Source organism: Corvus kubaryi, unplaced genomic scaffold (assembly GCF_017639235.1).
Source record: "Corvus kubaryi isolate FWS band 111438036 unplaced genomic scaffold, C.kubaryi_AGA036_p1.0 74, whole genome shotgun sequence".
NCBI classification, from domain to species: Eukaryota; Metazoa; Chordata; class Aves; order Passeriformes; family Corvidae; genus Corvus; species Corvus kubaryi.
This window is the reverse complement of record NW_024582061.1, coordinates 15,529,721-15,551,110: the sequence shown is the minus strand read 5'-3', so window position 1 is coordinate 15,551,110 and position 21,390 is coordinate 15,529,721. Positions and strand designations below refer to the sequence as shown.

At 50.4% G+C, this 21,390-nt stretch overlaps 4 protein-coding genes across 4 annotated transcripts in view; 2 read left to right on the top strand and 2 right to left on the bottom strand.

The window, feature by feature from the left end:
* Window positions 1–1,163: 1,163 nt before the first annotated feature.
* NOL12 (nucleolar protein 12) lies at window positions 1,164–5,639 on the bottom strand. Its single transcript, XM_042050948.1, has 6 exons — window positions 5,518–5,639; window positions 5,314–5,419; window positions 5,167–5,215; window positions 4,598–4,740; window positions 3,629–3,729; window positions 1,164–3,028 (listed from the first exon to the last, which is right to left on the bottom strand). Exons 1-6 carry the CDS (start codon window positions 5,595–5,597, stop codon window positions 2,857–2,859), a joined length of 651 nt encoding a protein of 216 aa, XP_041906882.1. The 5' UTR covers window positions 5,598–5,639; the 3' UTR covers window positions 1,164–2,856.
* A 332-nt stretch (window positions 5,640–5,971) lies between these two features.
* LOC121675453 (arf-GAP with dual PH domain-containing protein 1-like) lies at window positions 5,972–14,441 on the top strand. Its single transcript, XM_042050946.1, has 11 exons — window positions 5,972–6,917; window positions 7,901–8,031; window positions 8,925–9,016; window positions 9,115–9,197; window positions 9,896–10,008; window positions 10,640–10,786; window positions 11,191–11,274; window positions 11,607–11,669; window positions 12,178–12,249; window positions 12,744–12,975; window positions 13,063–14,441. Exons 1-11 carry the CDS (start codon window positions 6,827–6,829, stop codon window positions 13,089–13,091), a joined length of 1,137 nt encoding a protein of 378 aa, XP_041906880.1. The 5' UTR covers window positions 5,972–6,826; the 3' UTR covers window positions 13,092–14,441.
* A 100-nt stretch (window positions 14,442–14,541) lies between these two features.
* Window positions 14,542–17,431, top strand: LOC121675454 (urotensin-2 receptor-like). Its single transcript, XM_042050947.1, has one exon. The coding sequence runs from the start codon at window positions 16,289–16,291 to the stop codon at window positions 17,381–17,383; it is 1,095 nt and encodes a 364-aa protein (XP_041906881.1). The 5' UTR covers window positions 14,542–16,288; the 3' UTR covers window positions 17,384–17,431.
* Window positions 17,432–20,305: 2,874 nt separating this feature from the next.
* LGALS1 (galectin 1) overlaps window positions 20,306–21,390 on the bottom strand; it is a 3,813-nt gene continuing 2,728 nt past the window's right edge. The window contains exons 3-4 of the mRNA XM_042051097.1: window positions 20,909–21,080; window positions 20,306–20,512 (exon numbers count right to left, since the gene is read on the bottom strand). Of these exons, the coding sequence (XP_041907031.1) occupies window positions 20,369–20,512; window positions 20,909–21,080 (316 nt within the window). The 3' untranslated portion in view covers window positions 20,306–20,368. The remainder of the gene's footprint in view (window positions 20,513–20,908; window positions 21,081–21,390) is intronic.

Genomic DNA, 21,390 nt, shown 5'->3' with positions numbered 1-21,390 from the left:
TGTCTGATCTTTTTGGCTCCCAGTCTGCTTTTGATCCTTGGTAATCCCAATTATATTTTTTGTGTGTGCATGTGTGCGGAATCGCAGTCTAGTCAGTGAAAGCCATCATGCATGGCAATCCCAATGTGGCAGCCCATGTCAAAGCCCTGCATCTCTGTGTGAGCCTGGGGCACATGCACAGCAATGTGCAGGTGCCCAAGGTGACCCAGCTGCAGAGCCACGTGTGAAATGCCTGTGGAAAAGGGAGTTCACAGGGAGCTGCTGGTCTCTGCTTTTCCTTTACAGAGCAGCAACTGCACTAGCATGTTGATTTTTGCAAGTACCTCACATTTTTCAAGTACCTTACATTTGGAAGCAGCCTCCTCCTGAGCAGCTCAGGGGGGAAAAAAAACCAACATAATGCTCAAATCCATCTTGAAAACAAGTGGAAGCATCAAACAAGAATTTTAAGCCAGTCTGGTATGAAGAGTGATGTGTCTGGCAAACACTTAACTCACTAACTTGTGCGTGGAAACTCATATCCTCAGTTCAATACATCTGGGGGTAGCCTGACTGTACACCCTGTGCATAACAAAAACACCAGGCTAGGGCTGAGTCAGTAATTCACATTACAAAATACAGCCTTAATCAATCAAATGGAGAAATCAATAGTGTAGTGAACAATCCTGATGGTTAATGCTGAATAGGATTTAACAGATCTGTTCTCAGTTTTTCCATACACTTTGTTTTTTTGAATTTCAAAACTCCTTTTCTAGCAGGAATTGAAAGATTTCAGAGCATGGAAGAGGCTGTTTGACATTTCAGCTGACACTTGAGAAAGCCTGAAAGATGTTATGAGGCCAGGGAAGCAGCAAACTAAAAGTGAGATTCTTCTAGATCACCTGGCAGCAAAATGACAAAAACAGAAGTCACTCTTAACACCTCATCCGGAATATGATGAGGTCATCCAAGAGGACCTCTTGGGTTCTTTGGCTGAGATCCAGTTCAGCATCATGCTTTTGGCCTTGCCCGAATTGTGTTTTTGCAGCTCTGAAACACCCAAGAACACCACTTGAGACAGGTGGATAGGTAAGGTCACCCATTAAATCCCATGACCTTTCTGGCATGGCCTTTAAGGCAGCATTTGAGAACTATTTTGGAGGTGAGAAAACAACACACAGCCCTTAATAATGTGACTGAGTTTATTCAGTGTTAGCGTCCAAGAACTCAGCCCAGGGTGGGACTCTGAATCCAAGCATCCAAGGCACCAATGATAACAGTGTCCATTTCCCCAGCAATTACCTTCTTCAGAAGGGAAAGGGAAGTGCAAGAGGACCCCAGATCTTACCACAAGCACGTGTGTCACCCGGTTCCCTCCAGAACCCTCCCTCCTGCAGAAATTGCGCTGCTGCTGCCAGTGTTAAGATCATACCCTCCCCCTTAACACACTCCGGAGGATGGCTCTGTGTGCACACCCTCCAAGAAACGATGGAGAGATACATCAGGCTGGTGCCATTCGCTTTAGCAGCTGGTGGCCATCAGCATCGTTCTGATGTTCCTCCATGCAGCCTCAGGCACTGGTTTACTCTTTTCCCTCCCATTTCTGGCATGAGGAATCTATTTACTTGCCCATTGCTGGGTTGCAAATTTTTCTGGTGTGGGTTTTGGACACATAGGGCTTTTCTTTCTTTGTCATTTCCTTTCCAGTGCACACATGGCATGGGAGGAGGCCTGGCTGACAGAGGCAGAATACTCCACAATACTCCAGGACAGAGGCCAGCATGCTGCGTGGGCTCACTCTCCTCCTCAGAGGATTCACTCAGTTTTGCCACCAGTATTCCTAAATCCCAACCATGCAAAGATTTTTTTCTCCCCCTGCCGGAGGCAACCACGCTAAAAAACATACACTGAGGTCCTAAGAAGAAAGGCAATTAGCTGCTAATAACTGTAGGAACCCTGAGGTAAAGGGCAAGGGCAGCCTCTGCCACTCCCACCCTGGAGAGGGCCACACACATTCAAGCAAGGGCATTAGGGCATTTCATACTCCCCTGAGCTATCGCAGTTACGATCGGCATATTCAGCAGACAATGGAATGAGCCATTCCTGCTCTAGCTGGCCCTGCCTTGCCACAGAAATAGCTCCTAGCTATTCCATTTTCCAAGCACCAATGGATTTCAATATCCTTTAAACACCAGGAATTACTTCCCCCTCTTTCCAGTTGGTACCGGCCTTAGCACAGCTCCTGCTGTGCTTCAAATAAGTCACAGATTTTTTTTTCTTAGCAAAATGACTTCAAATTTATTCACAAAGTTACCCAATTTCACCTGGCACAAGTACCAAACAAAAAGCACCCCTGCATTCAGGTGTGGCACTGTGTGTGTGGTGAAGAAACACACGAGACAAGATGACACTATGGCTCCATGGAAAAAGGATTTACTGCACAGCAGAAATGCCAGGGCGCTGTTGCAGGAGTGCAAGCAGAGCTCTTCCAAGTCTCTCACATTGCCCTGACAATGATGTGCCTGTTGGACTCTGCCCCAGATCGTCTTCTTTGATAAAGCCAAGTATCAGCTCCGAAAGAGGGGGCCCCAAGGACAGAAGGGTTATGCCAAATAGAGAATGTGACCTTCAGCAGAAGTTTTTAAGAGGTTCTGTGGCACCCAGACACTTAGCTGGAGATCACTGCAAAAATAAATGGGTAGAGCGTCTAGTCACCCTGGCCAGCGTTCAGGAGGCTACAGAAAGGCTGAACCGGGCTCACTGCTAGTCAGAATCCCAAGTAAACACAGTGCTTGCCCACAATGACAGGGTCCCAGTGAGCAGCAGGCCAGATGTGGAGCACTGTCCCAGCTGGTGGTCCGAACATTAGTTTCTCTGTTAATCTTGGTCACGGCCCATTTTGCCCGTCAGTCTCCGTCGCTGAGTCTTGGTGGTTCGCCCTGTGCTGGGCTTCTGGATTTTCTTACGTGGGCCCTGCCCATGCTGGGATCTCTTTCCTTTTGTCTTTTTCCGGCTGTGCATGTGCAGCGTGGCAGTAAGAGCAGAGATTCTGTGCGGGGCAGAAAGAGAAAAATGTCTGGGGATAAAGCCTGCAGAAGCAAGGCAAAACCACAACAACAGCTGGAGAGCTCTGTGTGGCCCAGCAGGAATGGATGCCAGACACAGCAAGTCCCAGCGGGACTCCAAGCTGTGCATGAAACCTGCAAGTCTCCATATGCAGTAACAACAAAAATTGATTTTGGGAGCATTGTGTTGCCCAGACACCACAATGTTAAAGTAACTCTCCACACCCCCAAAGCAGTTGTAAAACCTGGATACTGAAAAATGTGGGGAACGCCTGAGCTTTCAGCTTTAGGATCTTCTGACCTTCAGCCCTAGAGACAAGCTGAGCACGCTGCGGAATGTGCCGCGATGAAGGACTGGGTAAGAGGTGAGGACGCAGCCCACCCTCCTCCCGCTCCTCCTGCGCGGTCACGGGAGGCGCGGGAGCGGAGCGGGGCGTGCGGGCTGCGCTCCGCCAGCTCCCCCTGCCGGCCCCTGCCCGGGCCGCACCGCACCCCTCCGGCGGCCGCGCCGCGCATCCCGGGACCCAACGCTCCCATCAGCTGCCAGAGCCGAACAGCAACGGCCTGAAGGAATCTATACATACTTTTCAGACAGGAAGGGGTTTCTGGACTTCTTGGGCATTGTTCTTACAGGCTTGTTCACCACCTCTTCCCCTTTCTCCTCTTCAGATCCATCACTTTTTCCCTTAGAAAGAAAGCACTTTTGTGATTCTGGCGTTTCCTTCGCCTTCTTGGTTTCATCCTGTTTTGTGAACTAACTAGTCACAGATGAAGGTTTTTTAATTCTCCACATCCCTCGCTGTCCAAGTGTCAAGGTTTCCTACTGCAGTCCCGCAGAAAGGCACAACCAAAGAGATGTCCTACAGTAATCCACCCCAAGATCCAAAAAACTTCAGCATGATCTTAATGGCCATGCGATTGAAGTTTAAACTATGAACCAAAGGTCTTGGCTTTTGCTTAAATTACTACTAAGACCTCTTTGAGTGGATTTTCAGATTAGATGACCTTACAAATGTAAGCACAACCAGTAGCTGAGAGTCTCTATGAAAAAAATACAAGATCTTAGAGATCTTTTGAGAATAAAAGTGACCACAACCAGAACTGAATGGTTTCCTTATTTGTGGTCCAAGCACGGGATTATGCAGAGAGAAATCCCTCCTCATGCTAACAGTAATATTTCTGAACAGGGCACAGGAAAGAGGTTGAGGACAGCCCACACAGCAAAGTCTGAAATCTTGCTGCTTGTGTTGTATCAGTTTTTAAAGTACTACACTGTTGCCATCCAGTCCAGTAACACTTTTCCTTTAACCACGGTCAGTCGGGACTAGCAAAGGATTCCAGGGAGGTTTGGAGTGAGCTATTCACACAGGACATTTCCTTCTCTTTAGAGGACCAATTTAAATTGTGGAAAAATAGACAAGTTATGAGTTTCCCTTTTCATCCCTGTTCCCAGCCAGCTGCAAGGCCTTGGGCATACTCAGAGGGCACCAGCCCTACCTCACCAGCCCCAGGAGCGTGTACAGCTGACAGAGAGAGGTAGGAACAGGCTTTACCACGGGGCTGGTCAGTCCCAGCTGGCGTGCCCCCGAGAGGTCCAGGTCACTGATGGTGGTCACTGTTACGATGTGGTTTGGGTGGTCGATGTTCACAGACTCTGTCCGCGATGTCACAAAGTGCTCCAGTTCATCAGCCTCCTCTGGGGACACAAGAAATGCTGCACTGCAAAGTGCCCGGCTTTTCACGAGGTAAACTCACTTGCTCCTGCCGCACCATGCTGGGCAGGGGCGACACCCTGCCTTGGCACGAAGGGATAAAGGGCAGAGGGGCTTGGCACTGCAAGCCTGGAGGGCAAGCTCCTTCTCCTCCCTGAGGGGACCTGGTGACACCTTGGAGACGTCCTCCTGCTCCTTCCTTTCTGTACAACACTCATGATCTCCTGTGCCAGAGGGCTGCGGGGTTACCACCCAGATTGCTGCCCATCTTGTCTGGGGGACACGACAGGACCGAGCAGCTGTTGTTGTGGGACAGCGTGCGAGCATCCCTGCCCCAGCTCTCATTACCCAGCCAAGGCTGTCGGACCACGGGCGCCCACCTCCCTCCCCACCGAGGGCCCAGCACGTACCGAGTGCCTCCTCTCTCTCGCTCAGCATCTTCAGGTACTCCTGGTGCCGCTGAGAAATGGAAACAGGTCATGAGGCGCCTTTGCCCGCCCCTCCTGCCCCGCTCACTGCCCGCCCTGGCGAGGGGGGACACAAGACCCTTCCCTCACCTCCTCTTTCATTTTTCTCTGCTCCTCCTTCAGCTTCCGTTTGATCTCTTCCAGCGCCGCCTTCCTCCGCTCCACCTTCCGCTTGTGGAAGCCGGTCAGGTACTCCCTGCCGCCGGCAACACAGAACCCCCCGGCTTTTAGCAGCCGGGGGATGCCTTCCTTCCCCGCTCCGCGCCTCCCGCCCTGGGGCCCGCCCGGCCTCACCTCCGCCGCTCCTCGTCGAAAGTCACCACCAGCCGCCCCTCGCGGCCGCCCGGACCCTTCTTGTTCTTCTTGCGGCCCATGGCGGCCCCACGCTGCCGCTGCCGCCCGCCCCTTCCGGCGGAACGCCGCGCGTTCTGTCCGCCGGTGGCCGGCCCGGGCGGCACCAAGCGGCCCCGCCGTGGAGCTGGCCTGCGCCTGCTCCCGGCCCTGGCGTCCAGCCTGCGGTGGACGGGGTTTGCTTCAGGCGTGGGAGCCTCCAGCTACACTCGTCTTCAGTTTCCTCCCGGCAAAAGATTCTGTGCCGCTGCCTTGTGCGGACACTGCAGTGTAGCACCCGATCTCACAGCCCCAAGACTTGTTCTGACACTCCAGAGTGTTTTACGTCTTTAATAAATGTCACTCCTCGGAATGGTTAACATCTGCAGTTCTTCGGCTGAGCATTCGTCAACAGAGCTCTGAGTTTATTTCAAGCTACTGTCATTTCTTGGTGTTAGCAGAGCATGTGCTGCTCCTCTTATCCAGGGAAGGCAATTGTGGAGATAGGTCTTGGCTCTGATGCCGAGTGTTCTAGTCGCAGCATATGGCTGGACAACCGTGGTTTCTGTAGTGGTGGAGAGAGGTACTGGCATGAGTTGGTGGGGGCATCAAGACTGCCATATTCCGATGGCTTAGAGTGACATTGGCTGAACTCCTGAACCTTTATTGCTTCCCTGTTTTCGCCTTTTAAAATGAGTGTAATGCCTATGTGGTGGCCAGCTGACTTCGGTGGAAACTTCTGAAATGGTGCGGGGGCAGCCAAAGCCAGCCCCACCAGCCCACAGCGCATGACGAGTCCTGACAGGAGTCCTGTCACAGCCTGGCAGTCCCTTGTCCACAGCCAGCTTTCCTTTATCAGTTTGCTTGCTGCATGAGCGCTTTTCCTGGCCTGTCCTTTCACCAGAAGAAATGCGGAAAAACCAGTTCTGTGGTTAATTGCTGCACTTCCCTCCACGCCCATGGGGCAGGTCTCCTCCTCCTCCTCACTCCTCATGCACAGTCTGGGTGCACTTCAGCCTCCAGCCTCTTTGCCCCTGCCTGTGCTCGGCCGGCTCAGGTGCACCGCCAGGCCTCTGTACCCTTTCCATTAACCTTAACCTTAGACTTCTCTTGCTTTCCTCTTTTCCCTCTGTCTGCCAGAGCTCGTCTCTCTGGTGGCTCCTTCTCTCCTGGATAACGCAGTGGCTTGGCCTGCAGGTGCATAAAGTGCAGGCAGCTGCCCTCCCGGCCCTGTCCTGCCCTGCCCTGCCTGAAGGGATATCATTCCGAGGTGATGGCTGGAGGGAACGAGCGGAGCGTGAAGGCCCTGAAGGAAGTGTGGAAAAGAGCGGAGAACTCTTTGTGTGCAGACTGCGGGAAGCCAGGTGAGTCCCCGAAGGATGCTGGAGGAAGAGTTGGAGGCAGGGAGCTGGGGCTGATGGCTAGCAGCCACTTAGTGCTGGCTATCTGGACTGCGCAGGAGCCTCGGGTGGAGAGAAAGGGGAGGCATCGCTCTGGGTATTCATTTCCTCTCCCTGGAGGTGGGTTGGCAAGGGAGGAGGGAGAAGATGCTGCCTTAGCACTGGTGGGAGGAAGGACAGGGATGTAGGAATGCCAGATTAGCAGGGGCTGCATAGCTGCAGCACTGTGGGTTGTAGTCATGTCAGATCTCAAATGCAAATCAAGGTCATGCCCAGTCAGGACCTGACAGGAAAGCTCCCAGTGAAACCCTAACTGCTCCAGAAAGCAGGCATGATTCAGGAGGGCATTGTCTCTGCCATGACTCAGCTCTGAACTGACAACCTGCCACAGTTGCCTAGGAAATTTCCTTTCCTGACAGGCTTGCCCTCTCAGAAGGGTACCCAATTTGAGTGCTGCTAAAACACCCATCATACGCCCCCAAAAGGAGTGTATCACCCAAGCCAAATTAAGACTGGGCAAATTAGTACCATTTTGCCCTATTCAATTATTCCAGGAGAGTTTTAGATTCAAGGTTGTTCCACTTCCTGAGCTAATTACTGTTAGGGGGTTGCTGTGATACACTAAACAGCTCCTGGGGTCTTTTCCCAGAGGTGGTTTCATTTTCGTCTGGGTGATCCTTTACACAAAGGGAGTTCACAGAGCACTTTGGAGTTTTTCAAGATATAGGTCATTAAAAATTCAGTCAAAGTGATTGAAACAGGGAATGAGGGACTAATAGCTGTGGTTTCTCCTGGCTGGCATCCACGCCTCTGGTATTAATTAATCAGCTGGGATGAAACTCTGGTTACCCAGCTCCCTGTTTCTCAGGACTACGTTCTGAGGTGAGGCATATCTCCCAGGGAAATTCGCCACTTCTTTATAATTATACCCTTTTCCATATTCTCAGATCCTGACTGGGCATCATCTACTTTGGGTGTCTTTATATGCCTCAGCTGTTCAGGAATTCACCGCAACATCCCTAGCATCAGCAAAGTCAAATCCCTGAAGATGGACTACTGGGATGATGCTCAGGTGCAGGTGAGATCTTTATCCCCATGGGTATGTCAGGTGGTTTGGACAAGGCTATGCACTCAGTGTCGTGGCAAAATTAGCCCTTTGACCTCACACAGTTGGAATGTAATGTGGTTTAATCAGTCCCTTTTCTATTCGTGATAATCTATCAGGGATGACTTCCCTTAACCCACTGGGAGAGGGAGGATACACTTGCCTTATATGTCTCCTCATACCCTTTTACTTTATGGCAAATGCAGAGCTCTTGGAATGTATCTTACTACTGTTTAGGATCTTTGTTACTTCAGATTACTCGTTTTGCACTTGCCAAGACCATCCAGCATCAATGTCTCCTCCTGATTTCAGCAGTCCAAGGGGAAAATCTTGGGCAATTCCATTCTCTGAGAAGAGTTTTCAGATATAATATGATCTCTGAAAAATGGCGTTTATCAGAACTTGACTTCTCCCTGTTACAGCCCCCTCAACTCACTAATCTTCAGGGGACTGAAAATATTTTCTGGAGATCCAAATAAAATAATCTGTGTCTTGTTGCTCCTTGGAAAAGGACTGAAGAGGTTTGGAATGTCCTTCCAGATGGCATTGCAGAGCTGTTGTTGAACTCTCCAGGAGACGTGGGGCATGGCAGCAAATCCACTGAATGCGTGTGCACCCAGCCTTACGGAAGTGACATTTATGGCACTCTGTCGATTCAGGTGCAATCAGTGTAATGTCTGAGAGTAGATGAGACCTTTGAGACCCACCTTCCTGCAGCCAGACTGCTGGGACGTTGCAATGGAGGGGAAAGAGAATGCTCCATTAGAGTTTGTTGTGCATGTAGCCCTGTAGTGGGTCAGGAAAGAAAAGGTCCACCATGAGTCTGCACCAAAGGCAAGGCACTAACTCTCTGTCTAACTCTGCAGTTTCTGGCCAAGCATGGGAATGCTGTGACTAAAGCCATATATGAAGCTCACATCCCTATTTACTATTACCAGCCAACCTACAATGACTGCCAGTAAGTTGCTGCATACAGAAGAAAAGGGGGGAGGGCAATTCTCTGTTCCTCTGATTCCTCTAGTTTGTTTCTGAGCAACCTGTCACCTCTCTCCATAGAGTGCTGAGAGAACAGTGGATACGGGCCAAATATGAACGTAAAGAATTTACTGAGCCGGGAAAACAGCTGCCATATTCTGATGGTAAGAGCAGAACACAGCATCAAAACATCCTGCCTGTTGCCTTTGCTGGAAACTTTTGAGCATCATGAGGTGTCTCCAGAAGTACTCCTGAGAACCCAACTGGTGCTTACAGGGCTTAGTTTTGGGGGTGCTAAATTTTGGGCAACATAGGCTGGCACTGCCACAGGTTCCTTAAAAGCCTGGTGTTACCAGCTGGCATTTTTCAAAGGCATTTGGTGTCCTGGTGGAGACAGACATCTACAATAAGAAATTCCTGTCCTGCTGCATGCCACCCCCTCTAACCATGGCAGCTGTCCTTGAAATGCCACTGCCAGTCCTGTGACAAAGGGCATCAGAGCCCAAGGGCCTGCAGAGTCAAGCAGGAAGAGTTCTCGTCCCACACCAGAGTCTACACGGGCCAGGACTCTACTGTGCACAGGAGAAAGCTCTTACACTGTCAGAGATAGTAGTGGGAGCTGGACTAGGAGGTGGGAAGAATCTGGGAATGTCTTTTGGTGAGCTTTTATCTGCACTGCAAACATGGGAACACCACCTTCAGTTGTAAGTCAGAGGTGAAGCATCTGAAGTGTTTATTCTCAGCCATAGTCCATCATGTGCTTTATCCCAGAGGGGTGGCTGGGCCCCGGGCTGCATGCAGCTCTCTGATGCCTACCATTCCTGTGGGGGAATGCTATTAAAAGTGGCTTTTCTGCTCCAAGGGGTGAAGGAAGGCATCCTTTGGAAGCGAGGTCGAGACAACGGGCAGTTCCTACCCCGCAAGTTCCTCTTGTCTGAGAGAGAGGGATGTCTGAAGTATTTCACCAAGCAGGATGTGAGTATGGTGGTCAACTCCCACCTCAGTGTGTACTCCACCCAGAGCAGCAGGGTCACAGAGACGTTCTGATTTCCTACGTGTGTTTCTGAGGTTGCCTTGCTCATCCCAGCTCAGGGATGATAACAGAACATGTCACTAAGGAGGTCCCCTTCCTACTGTCAGAGTGACTTTTCCTCATGTTCTCCCTTTGTGCTTCCCTCACTCCTGAGAAAAGGACTGATCTTTCACTTCACTCCTATTCATTTGCCTGAATGTATAATCCTGCACTATTCCTGGAACCAACCTCACCCCACTGTGAGTCAAGTTGGCAAAAACCTTTTCTCTAGTTGGTTTTGAGGAGGGCTATTTTCTGCTTGTTCATCTCTCTGAAATGAGCGGGTCAAGAGGTAAAATGCTGTCACAAGAGAGGGAATGGCTCAGGGTAGGGAGGAGTGGGACATGCCATCCAGAAGAACCTGGACAAGCTCAAGAAGTGGGCAGATATGAACCTCAGAAGGTTTAAAAAGCCAAGTGCAAGGTTCTCCACCTGGGTCAAGCCTCTGACCCTGCCTTACCCCACTTAGTCAGTAGCTCAGGTCTCTTTCCTTCTAGGATTGCTCATGCATGATCAATGCCATTCTGTTTTCAGGCCAAAGAACCCAAAATCAATGTTAAAATAGATGTCATCAATGCTACATTCCAGCCAGAGAAGATTGGGAACCCCAATGGCCTGCAGATCACCTATCTCAAAGAGAATAAGACCCGGAATATATTTGTCTACCATGAAAGTGGAAAGGTATCTGGTTTTAGCATCAAACACTGCAAAGCCATTGAGGTGCTTTGAAGAGCTGATATTAAATAGTGCGAAGCAGGGGTAGGATGGGGTGTGTGAGATGCTGTAGGTAATAGGGTGGGGGTTCTGGCTCTGTGTTTTTGTATGTCTGAGAGAGTTTTGCTGCAGGGAGCAGGGCAGGAGCACTGGCTGAGTTGGTTTGTGTGGGAGGAGTTCTACAGAAGATGCGCTGCCTGTGCATGTGGGGAATGGGGCAGCTGTTCTGGCTGTGTGCATGTCAGGGAGATGCTGCGGAGGGAGAGCTGACTGTGTTTGTAGTTAACACAGGGCTGGGTGCAGCTGGGTGAATTGAGATGGCCCACTGTTGCTCTGGCTAAGCTTTCTGTCCTGTCCTGTTCCATTCTCAGGAGGTAGTGGACTGGTTCAACGCCATCCGCTCCGTGCAGTTCCATTACCTGAAGGTAGCATTTCCCATTGCCAGCAATAATGAGGTAAGGCAGCACTGGAGCGCCGTGCCGAGTCTCCCGCTGCTTTTATGATAAAAGAGCTCATTAGTTACTATTATAACCCCAGGTACAGAAGTGGAAATTGCAGTGTAAAGATAGAGGGATGAGAAGGTGTTTTTAAAAGGGCTTGTGGTGGTCAGAAAACAGCCACTCTCTGCTGTTTCTGGGCACTTTGGAGGCAGAAGTGATGCCTAGCTAGGCAGTGTGGGAAATATAAATTTAGAAGGTGACTGAGTTTGGGGGAATAGAAGGGTGAGGGGGGAAATGAATAGCCAAGAAGCACAGCTAAGTGAATGTTACTCTTGCCATTTTGTCAGATTAAAAATCGTCTGACGAGAAACTTTTTGAAGGAGGGATACATGGAGAAGACTGGTCCCAAGGTGAGCTGCTATGGTAGAAAAAATCTAACAGAGGCCTGCCAGAGCACCGCTGGCTTTCCCTACTTCAATGTTTTTCTCCTGCTGTTTCCTCATTCCCCCCTGACTCTTTAGACACCCGTGGGAACAGTGTGTGTGCACCATGGGAGGGGAGAATAAAAGGAAAGGCAAGGACACATGTGAAAGTAGATGAAGCCAGAGTCCCTGCTTTCTCCCAGAGCGACAGATCTCTCTGCATGTGTCTGTGTGTGCGTGACCTTACAGGTATTTTGTTTCCAGATTTCTCCTGTCTCAACTCTGGGGTCCTTCATCGAAGTTCAAGAGTTGGGGACAGCAGCTGGGACTGAATAACCTGATACTGACCCCCACTCTCAGCTCAGAAAGGGCGAGGAGGAGGTTGCTGTTAAGGCAGGGGTTTGCTTGAAGTGGTTGGGATGAATTTGGGGTATCCATTCGCACTGCTCGCAGCAGAGGGCACTGTCCCCTCACATGTCACCTCTTCCCTTCACAGCAGAGAGAGGCTTTCAAGAAGCGCTGGTTCACGCTGGATCACCGCAGGCTCATGTACTTCAAGGATCCTTTGGTGAGAGGGAGATGTGACCGCCGGGCAGCTGCAGGAAACGAGCTGAGGGCAGGGTCAAAGTGCAAACAGAGTCCGTGCTCTGCAGCGAGGGTGGCTTGCAGGTTTCCCAGCTGCTATAAGTGGACTCCAGGTCTTCCCCTTTCCATCCCCTTCAGTTCATCACATGCTTTCCGTGTTTGTTTCACTGCCTGCAAACAATGGGAACAGGGAGGGCAGCAGTGTAAGAGTGGTGGTGGGGGGTGGGTGACACAGAGACATGAGAGCAGCAGTTCCTCTCTCAGACCTCTCGAGATTTATGCCCTTATTTCTTCCTTTTCACTACTGCCTTTGAGCATAGACTCACTGTTTATCTGAATCCCCTGACCACCTCCAGAACTTTTGCTGCTACTTCCCCGATCCTCATATGCTCTCCTCCTGTCCTGCGGTGCATTTGTAATGATTCCCTTGTTCTTCTGGGATTCCATTAATCACTGTCTTTCCCTCCTGATGTGCAGGACGCATTTGCTAAGGGTGAGGTATTTGTGGGCAGCGGAGAGAATGGATACAGCGTCCAGAAGGGATTGCCTTCAGGGACACAGGGCAACTTCTCTTGGCACTATGGCATCACCATTGTCACCCCTGACCGGGAATACCTCTTCACCTGCGAGACAGAGAGTGACCAGCTGGAGTGGATCAGAGCCTTCACTAGTGTCATCAACCAGGCCATGACACCACAGGAATATGCAAGTAAGTGCCTGGATGCTGTTTCCTTCCCCTCCTGCCACTCCTGTTCAGGTTATTGCCCTAATGCATCACCTTTTTTCTTCACTACAGTTGAAGCCTACTTCAAGTTTAAATCCTAGGAAGCCATGCAGGAATCTCGCTATGACTCGACTCTACCTGGTCCTATTGGGTGGCTGTCAGGACAGGAGAGGAGATTGACATCAGAGAAACACAGTGTTCTTGGAGCACCCTTTGAAGCACTTTTGCCCCCATAGAATATCCACTTTGTTTTGAGGGCCCGATTAAGCTGCTTCTTTTCAAGTGCAAGACTTTGTGCGTCTGAATCCTCAATACAACCTGTCCCTGTTAAATTGCTGTGATCTGACTGGATGCTGACAGGTCTTGCCTGTCAGTCGGGCCTTAAAAACTGTGGCACTTATTATGTTGGACATGGGACCTAGCATCACTCCTGCATGAAACTGCAGATAGCCACCCACCCTACACAAGTAAACAGCTGCCTGGCTGGAGCCAGGCACCCCAGCGGGTTGCAGGGGCTGCTAAAAGGGACTAAAAGAGCCTGTTCCTTTTAAGAGATATCATACCTGCTGGTGAATGAGATGTGAAAACATCTAGGTATTTGATCAGTTAGTGCAATGGTTGAGAAAGGTCACTTAAAAGATGTAACCTAACAGCCAAACGTGAGGCCTGTTTCCTTCTGCCATGTATGGGCATGAAACCTTCTTCAGACCACATTTGTGTGCAGACCTTCCACCAAATGCTTCAGAGAAGATTAAGAGATCGTCTCAAAAATAATGTGGATATACATTTGGGTATGTGGATAATGTGTGTATGCACACACATGTAGCAGTGATGGAGGCGGAATACTGCCCTAGGGAAGATACTGTGAGGGATATTCATGCCACTGAAGATCAGCTGCCAAACTTGAGTCTCTATCAAACCAATAGAGAGAGGTTGGGTCTTGAAGGGAGCAGCTGATAGTGTGTATAGAGTTCAGAGCCTGCTGTCTCTACTAAAGCCTAGGGGTTGATGCCTGAATACAGTAATACATGGATCTCTGCTCCCTCATTCTCTGTATGTCAAAGGCCTGGCACTTTCATTTTGACCTACACATTGCATATGTTTTTCTTGCATATCACACATACATATCATTGTATGCAGTAGTATAATAGGGGAAGTCTGTATGTTCATGTTCTATTAGTAACAGTTAGCCCAAAACACTAAATCAACCCATGATTCATGTCTTAAAGCTCATCTCTTAAAGCTCTCTTGGGAGAGCTGTGTTTCACGTGCTGGAAGGAGCAGCTGAGTTCTGCTGGTTACTGTAGAATCTGATGTGTTTGCAGTTTTACACAGGCAATGTGAGAAAAGGTATCTCGTGTTACGGGGAGCTAGCTGGAATTAATGAGACAACCAGTACTTTAATTAGCCCCTAAAGAAATAAATAAAAACTCCCACTGTATTTTATTTTAGCTTTCTAAACTGGCTGACCTGTTAACAGCTGAGGTATGAGGTTGTTTCTTGGAAAAAAGCACCAACAATCAAACAACAAGCCATAGCTGTTCATCGTTGTTTCCTCGGGCATGTGGACTGTGATTGTTCCCGTCAGAGCCAAATGGGCAGACTCACGGTGCCCCTCTGCTTCTCTGGGGACCCCACTCTGTTCCAAGACCACCACAATCTGTTGGGAGCATCACTCGCCCTGCTGCCATGGTGCAATGGAAATATCCACCTAAAAGTATATTTTCACTGCATTTTGCTGATCTCTCCCAGTTTGGAGCGTGATTTTCCTGAAAACCAAAGGTCCTTGCACAGTGAGGGGAGTACTGATGGGATGCCTCCTCCTCCTGTTTGCTGCTGAATTACCACTGCTGGATATGAGCAGAGGCATTTGACTCAGCCACAATGAAGCTAATACACTGATGATGCAAAAGAGCGTGGCTGGAGTGGCCCGAAACTCTGAACTACCAGCAGAGTACATGCAGTAGGGCACATCTGTCTCTGCTCTGCAAATTCTAGCCCACCGTGTCTTCCCTGAGACAACGAGGCTCAGATGTGAGAGAGAGAAAGGGCAGGGTAGCATCGGCCGTGGGTGTCATGTGATGGTGTCTCGCTAGAAGGCGGTGGTGCCTACTTAATGGGCTTCTGCTCCCTGCTCTGAGGCGAGGCAGCTTCCTGGGGCTTTGAGGGAAGGAGGGGAAAAGCTTGGAGGAGGAGGAGGATAGCCTTTGTGGAGAGGAAGGAAAGACCGAATCTAAAATATCCAGTCCGTTGAGTCTTTAGGAGCTTGCTGCTGACTTGAGGGCAAGGGTGGAAAAGGGCCAGGACAGAAAATGTGAGATGTCTTACCATCCGGTGGGTCCGCTTGCAAACTGGGAGCTACATCCATGACACCCAAACCTCAAAGGGCCCTGGCGTCCTTGGGAGGGAGCAGGGGACAGGTTCTCTCAGTCTGGCTTTGCTAGAGAGGGCTGTGTAGCTGCTCCCTGCCCACTGCTCTTCCAGGGCTGGCTCTTGTTTCCCTTCTAAAGCCACAGCATGATGCTTTCCACCCTCCTTGCCATATTATGGAGCGTTGTCTTTCAGGTGTCTCCTCTCTCAAATGAAGACAACTGTACAAGGGGAAATGGGAAAAAGAAAGGGAAACAAGAACAAGAAGGAGGAGGGAGCAGGAGAAAGGTGCAGGAAGATACGGGGAAAGAAAGCATGTCTGCCAGAAAGAGGAGAGAGCCAGTGGGGCTCCTCAGCTAGTGGCTAAAAGCCCAGTATAAATTGGGAACTGCACTCACACCGGTGTGTGAAGCTGTGAGTCAGGCACATTCCTCCGTGCAGTGGTCAAGGCAACTCTTGGGGGGTTGGTTCAGCGGGGCAGAGCCCACCTCTCCAAAGTCTGTCTGAGCTGAGCTGACACAGACTTGGGAGCAGAAATCCACTTCTTCATCCACTGTTTCTGTGAGCCCAACAAACTCTGGAGAAGCAACAAATGAAGAGCTAGTGAAGAAAAGAGATACTTCCTCCTGGCTGGCAGAGGCTATCTGGCACCTATTGGTCTTGGAAAGGGTCCCTTTCTTGGCTCTTTCATGGTTAAGGAAAACAACTGGACAGAGCTTGTGATGGACAAGATCAGCAACATGGACTGGGCGGCTGGAGGTGAGGAATAGACTTCTCTGGAGCACCCTGTGTCTGATGAACTCTCCCCATTCTTCCTTTGGCTGCTTTGCTGTTAAGGCTGGACGTGTCCTGTACAGCGAGGGGGGAAGGCAGGAGGAAGGAACAGGTCTCTGAGAGCTTGATTTGCTCTTGCTCAACTGACCCAAAGATGTCTTACAACCCTTCCCTCATCAGCCCAAGTCCTGGAGAGGATCCCAAGGGTGGCAGTTTCTTGGAGGAAAGCAGTGGTGGGGGTGATGACAGCAATGTCCTGGGTGGGGACAGCCTGGTCACAGGGCCTCTGGGCGCAGTGCTGCTGGCCATGTACCTCACTGGGATGGTGGGGAACATCTACACGGTGGTGGTGGCCTCTGGCAGGGTGGCAGGCTGCTCAGCAGGCTCCTTGGGGGTCTACATGGTCAACCTTGCCCTGGCTGACCTCCTGTACCTCTCCACTATCCCCTTTGTGGTTTGCACCTACTTCGCCCACGACTGGTTCTTTGGGGATGTGGGTTGCAGGCTTTTGCTCAGCCTGGACCTCCTCACCATGCACGCCAGCATCTTCCTCCTGACCGCCATGAGCCTGGAGAGGTACTGGGCAGTGGCCAAGCCTCTGCGGGCCAGGCGGGCCAGCAATGCCTACCGCAAACTGGCCAGCGCCATCCTCTGGCTCCTCTCACTCCTGCTCACGGCCCCCATGATGGTGATGACCCAGCTGCGGGAGGGGGACGGCCCCCACAAGCGCATCTGCGTCCCCACCTGGACGCCATCAGCTTTCCGGCTCTACCTGACGGTTCTGTTCACCACCAGCGTCCTGGCACCCGGCGCAGTGCTGGGCATCGTCTACGCCCGCCTGGCCCGGGCGTACCGCTCCTCGGCCTGGGGCCTGGGGCTGCCGGTGGCCGGCCGGGTCCCTGCCCGGCGGCTCCTCTCCAGGATCTCTGCCATTGTGGTGGCCTACTGGGCCTGCTTCCTCCCCTTCTGGGCCTGGCAGCTGGCCGGGCTGTACCAGCAAGAGGGGCTGGGCATTGGCCCCACCACCCAGGCCTACCTCAACTTCAGTGTCACATGCCTGGCCTATGGCAACAGCTGTGTCAACCCCTTCCTGTACACCCTGCTCTCCAGCAGCTACCGCCGGCGCCGTGGCCACACTGGGATGGGCACAGCACAGCCTGCAGCACCCTCTGAGCAGGCTGCGGGAAGCCACAGCATCCCCCTGGCTTTCAGGGAGTTGATGGCGTCTGTGAGGGAAAGCGAGGGGTGAGCAGGCTGGGAACACCTGACCTTTGGCTGGGGTCAGGTTGAGAAATAAAAGTGCATCTCCTTCCATGCCAGCATGCAGTGTCTTCCATCAATGTTGTTGCGGTGCTTTCCCCTTTGCATGGCTGCTCATCCTGCTCAGATGGGTGGGGACAGTGCTTGTCTCAGGGATCCTGACTCCATCCTCAGGTCCTTCAGCCCTCACACACCAGCCTCCACCTTGCACAAGGCTGGGGAGTGGGTGGAAGAGAGCAGTCAGTTTTGATATGTCTAAATTATATAGCTGGGGAATCTTTGCCACCCCTCATCTCCCTGCTAGCAACGGGCCAAACCATAACAAAGTCAGGACAACAGTGAGTCATAGATTTCACAAGAACAGTGAGTCACTTCAAGAAACAGCCACGCTAGCAGGAGACGTCACTGAGGTTCATACTCCTGTGGTAAAGCTACTACTTGGCTTTCTATTACTTTTTCTTCTTACATCTCGAGTTCTTTTTACTCAGAGTTTGAATTTAGACGCAGGAGAGCAAGTATTCTTGTTTGGACTTAGTTGTTTATTATATCTTATCAGTACACAGCTGCACAGAGAGCGCCTCTTTGTTGGAAGAGTGGAAAATGGCCATGAGTTTTACTTTTCCAAGCTTTTTAAAGTCTAAATTAACCAATTATAAGATATGTTTTTACTTACAACCCAATTACTAACTTTTCAAGTTCTGCAGTGTGGAACTTTTAACCCAATGACAGAACATTCAGGTTTGTGAAGAAGAAGGAGAAAGAAGAAGACAAAAATCCACACCTCAAATCCTCCATGTTGTAACCTATTATAACCTATATGTTCTAAACCTAATTTTCTACATTTCTATGTATTTCACCCAGTGACATAACTTTTAATTACATAGCAACAACCTCAGTGCTATCATACAATTTAGGAAACTTTTCCCAGGGTTTTGGATCGAACACAGTGTGTTTCTGAGGATCACTGCCTCTCAGCACTGAAAGACTGAAATTCTCAGAATCCAGCTTTCTTCAAGAAACCTTCACAAAAATATCTTTGAAGAATCTAAAGAAAGATTGCCAAGTGCAATTAAGAGGCACTGCGAGATTCCCCTGTAGTATAGCCCAGGGACTCCAGCATATTTGCTCAGCTTTCAAGACGAGCCCAGCAGAGGAAGCTGCAAGGAGAGATCTCACCTCTGTGTCCATCATCACATCTCATGGTACCCTCACCAGCACCATGGGCCTGCTGTGGTGGAGGGAAATACTCTGGCCTACCAAATGTACCCCAGTCTGCCAGACTGTGTCAACACCACTGTGTAAACCGAGCCACGTCTCTTGCCTTGAGACCATCTAGCCTAGCATGGCTCATTTCCATACTGCTGAACCTCTCTTCTGCAGAAAGCATGGCTTCATCCTTATCACACCATGGGAAGAGTCCCCAAGCTATGCTGTGCCCCTGCCATGCCTATGCACAGGGTCGCAATGCTAGATCTCATGTTCACTATTATAGATACAGCCCTAAAAAGAGAGTGATGTGATCATCCAAAGCAGACTGGCTTTGGGCAACACAGGACTTCAAGAGAGACCTAGCTGCAGAGTCTCAAGTTGCTTATACACCCCAAGTGCTCCTGCCTTTCAGCTAAGCTCTCATCTTTCTCTTCTTCCTCAACCCCACAGTTCCTAGCAGCCTAGCCTCTCTCTGCATGGGTACCTAGGACACGGGACCTGGCAGAGCCTCATAAATTATGAAGTAAAAACAGGAGGTAGTGCTGCTGTAGGAGGAAGTCCCTGTTCTCCAGCTGCTCTGCAACTGCTTAATGCGAGGAACTATCCCAGCCAGGCCTGCAGGGAATCCTGTAGTATTGTTGGTGCTTTGTGTTACTCATGGCCAAGCCTGGAAGTGAGGGCTCAAAGGCTGGGTCCTTCCATCCCAGACCTTCCTGGTAACTGCTGTGCACTGTGGACAGGGCAGATCCCACCTTTCCGATACCCACCACGCACAGCATGCTCAACAGCAGCAGTCATTGCTGCCAAGGCAGCATTAGACTGAGAGAGCCCCTGAGGCAGCTGTGCAGTAACATCAAACATGCCTGACTGCCTCAGACTCCTCAGAGTCTAGCCTCAGTTTAGACTGAGCAGTGCTCAGGTTCATTTGGGCCAAGTAAAGCAGGAATGAAAGCAAAGTGCACACAGCCTTAGCATCCCACACTCCAGCTGGACACTGCTGCCTCCCTCAGCTCTGGATGGAACAGGCAAAGCACAAGGGGCAGAATAAAACCAGACACCCCTGGGTTATTGCCCTCGTGTGCCACAGCACAACACTTTGTGCTTCTGCAGTTACTGGAAGAAAGGATTTGGATGAGGAGCCCTCTACATGCTCTGTCACACCCAGCAAGGCAGCTTTTCTACTGTCTCCATACAGCAGCAAGAGGTCCCAAGAAGATAATAGGACTAGGAGCAGCCTCTACAGAAGGCTGCAGCCAAAGTTAGCACAGCTGAGGGCTTTCCCCTCACTCCCTGCCTCACTGGGTTCACCTAGCACAGCCACTCAATGCTGTCTGATGTCAGCCAGGGTGCTTAGTTTAGGCGGGGATAGATTTAATCAACCTGTTTTATTCAGGCAGTGTAATGTGTCAGTCCAGACCTCAACAGTGGGTGACCTTGCCTAAGGGACCCTTTTACTCTCCCCCCAGTGACAATTAGTCCTAATGCCTCCTCCTGCGACTCTCCTTGGATTTTTAACCTTCTGCATTTCCAGGTTTTAATCCTCACCCTTTTCTCCATCCATGACTTTCAAGGCCAAGACTGGGACAATTGCATCCACTTACGGTACTCAAGTAAAATTGACTACCCTCATCCACCCACTCCCAGCAAGGTGCCCAACCCATGTAGGCTTGCAATATTAAGCAGATTAGATTTTGAGACTTAGTACACCAAAATTTATTTATTGATTGCTTTTTCTGTATCTTTGAGATGGAGGTGTCAGAGGAAGTTATTCCCAGCTGAGGGACTGGAGTGTGAAGTCCCCTTGTGTATCAAAGTAGTCAAAGACAGAGAGATTAAGCCGGTTAGGGAACGTGAACTGGTGGCCTGGCAGGTGGACTGTCACATCATTTTGGTTGACACCAAAAGTGATCTGCAACACAAATGGAAAAGTCAAAGAGAGTTTCCTCAAGCCTCTACCCTCTGCAGCAGTGCTGTGCCACCCTCTGCTTCTTAGGGTGAACAAGCTCCGTAGAACAACCTGTTCATCAACAGTCCAAGTGTTATTCTGGTCTCCCAAGAGATGCCCATTCCCTGCTCTGTTCAGTAGTAACATCTCTGAGCCAGATGGAGCTCGCACTTTTGATCCCCACCCTCCAACAATGCTCAGAGCTCTGAGTGGTGGCACTGGCCAAGCAGGAGAAGCCAGCCACCTCCTGTACAGACAGCCCTGAGACAGCCCTTGCAGCTGGATGTCCTGTGCCAAACACCCTCCCTTCACCAGAGCATGTGCAGAGAGTATGTATACACAAATATATGCATGCCTCACCTCTGCTGTGCCCCCTTTCTGGAAAGGAAAGACAGTCTCCCTGTGCTCTGCACCCCACTCTTCCACCTTCTTTGAGTTGCACACGATAGTGTTCACATCGCCGTGAGCATCAAAACGGGGATTGAAGTGAAGTCCAAGGTGGGTAGCATCCTTGCCCAGATTCATCACAAAGCTGCAGAGAAAAGACAGACATCAATACAGCTAAAAAAATAAATAAAATCAATACTGTGGTAGCATGTTTCTCATTACCATGAGCATCCCTGGGTCTGTTTCCTCAAGCCCAGGGTAACCTAAGAGAAGCCCTTTGCTAAATTACACAGCTTCCTTAAAAAGATGGTGCTATGGCAGTAAGGGGTACTTTCCTCTTCTGGGGTGATAGGCTACAGAGTGCCATCCCTGGGAGAGACACCACTTGTTTCCCCAAAGCTTTTAACAAGAGAATGGTTCAGCATACAGAGAATGGTTCAGCATACAGAGAATGG

Bases quoted from the DNA above. Each gene is read 5' to 3' on its own strand.
- LOC121675453 (XM_042050946.1), top strand. From the start codon at position 6,827: ATGGCTGGAGGGAACGAGCGGAGCGTGAAGGCCCTGAAGGAAGTGTGG. The intron at 11,670-12,177 runs GTGAGCTGCTAT...TTCCCTTCACAG, and splicing joins TGGAGAAGACTGGTCCCAAG to CAGAGAGAGGCTTTCAAGAA. The intron at 12,250-12,743 runs GTGAGAGGGAGA...CCTGATGTGCAG, and splicing joins TGTACTTCAAGGATCCTTTG to GACGCATTTGCTAAGGGTGA.
- NOL12 (XM_042050948.1), bottom strand. From the start codon at position 5,597: ATGGGCCGCAAGAAGAACAAGAAGGGTCCGGGCGGCCGCGAGGGGCGG. The intron at 5,420-5,517 runs GTGAGGCCGGGC...TGCCGGCGGCAG, and splicing joins TTCGACGAGGAGCGGCGGAG to GGAGTACCTGACCGGCTTCC. The intron at 3,730-4,597 runs GTAAAGCCTGTT...TTTCTTTCTAAG, and splicing joins TGGGACTGACCAGCCCCGTG to GGAAAAAGTGATGGATCTGA.
- LOC121675454 (XM_042050947.1), top strand. From the start codon at position 16,289: ATGTCTTACAACCCTTCCCTCATCAGCCCAAGTCCTGGAGAGGATCCC.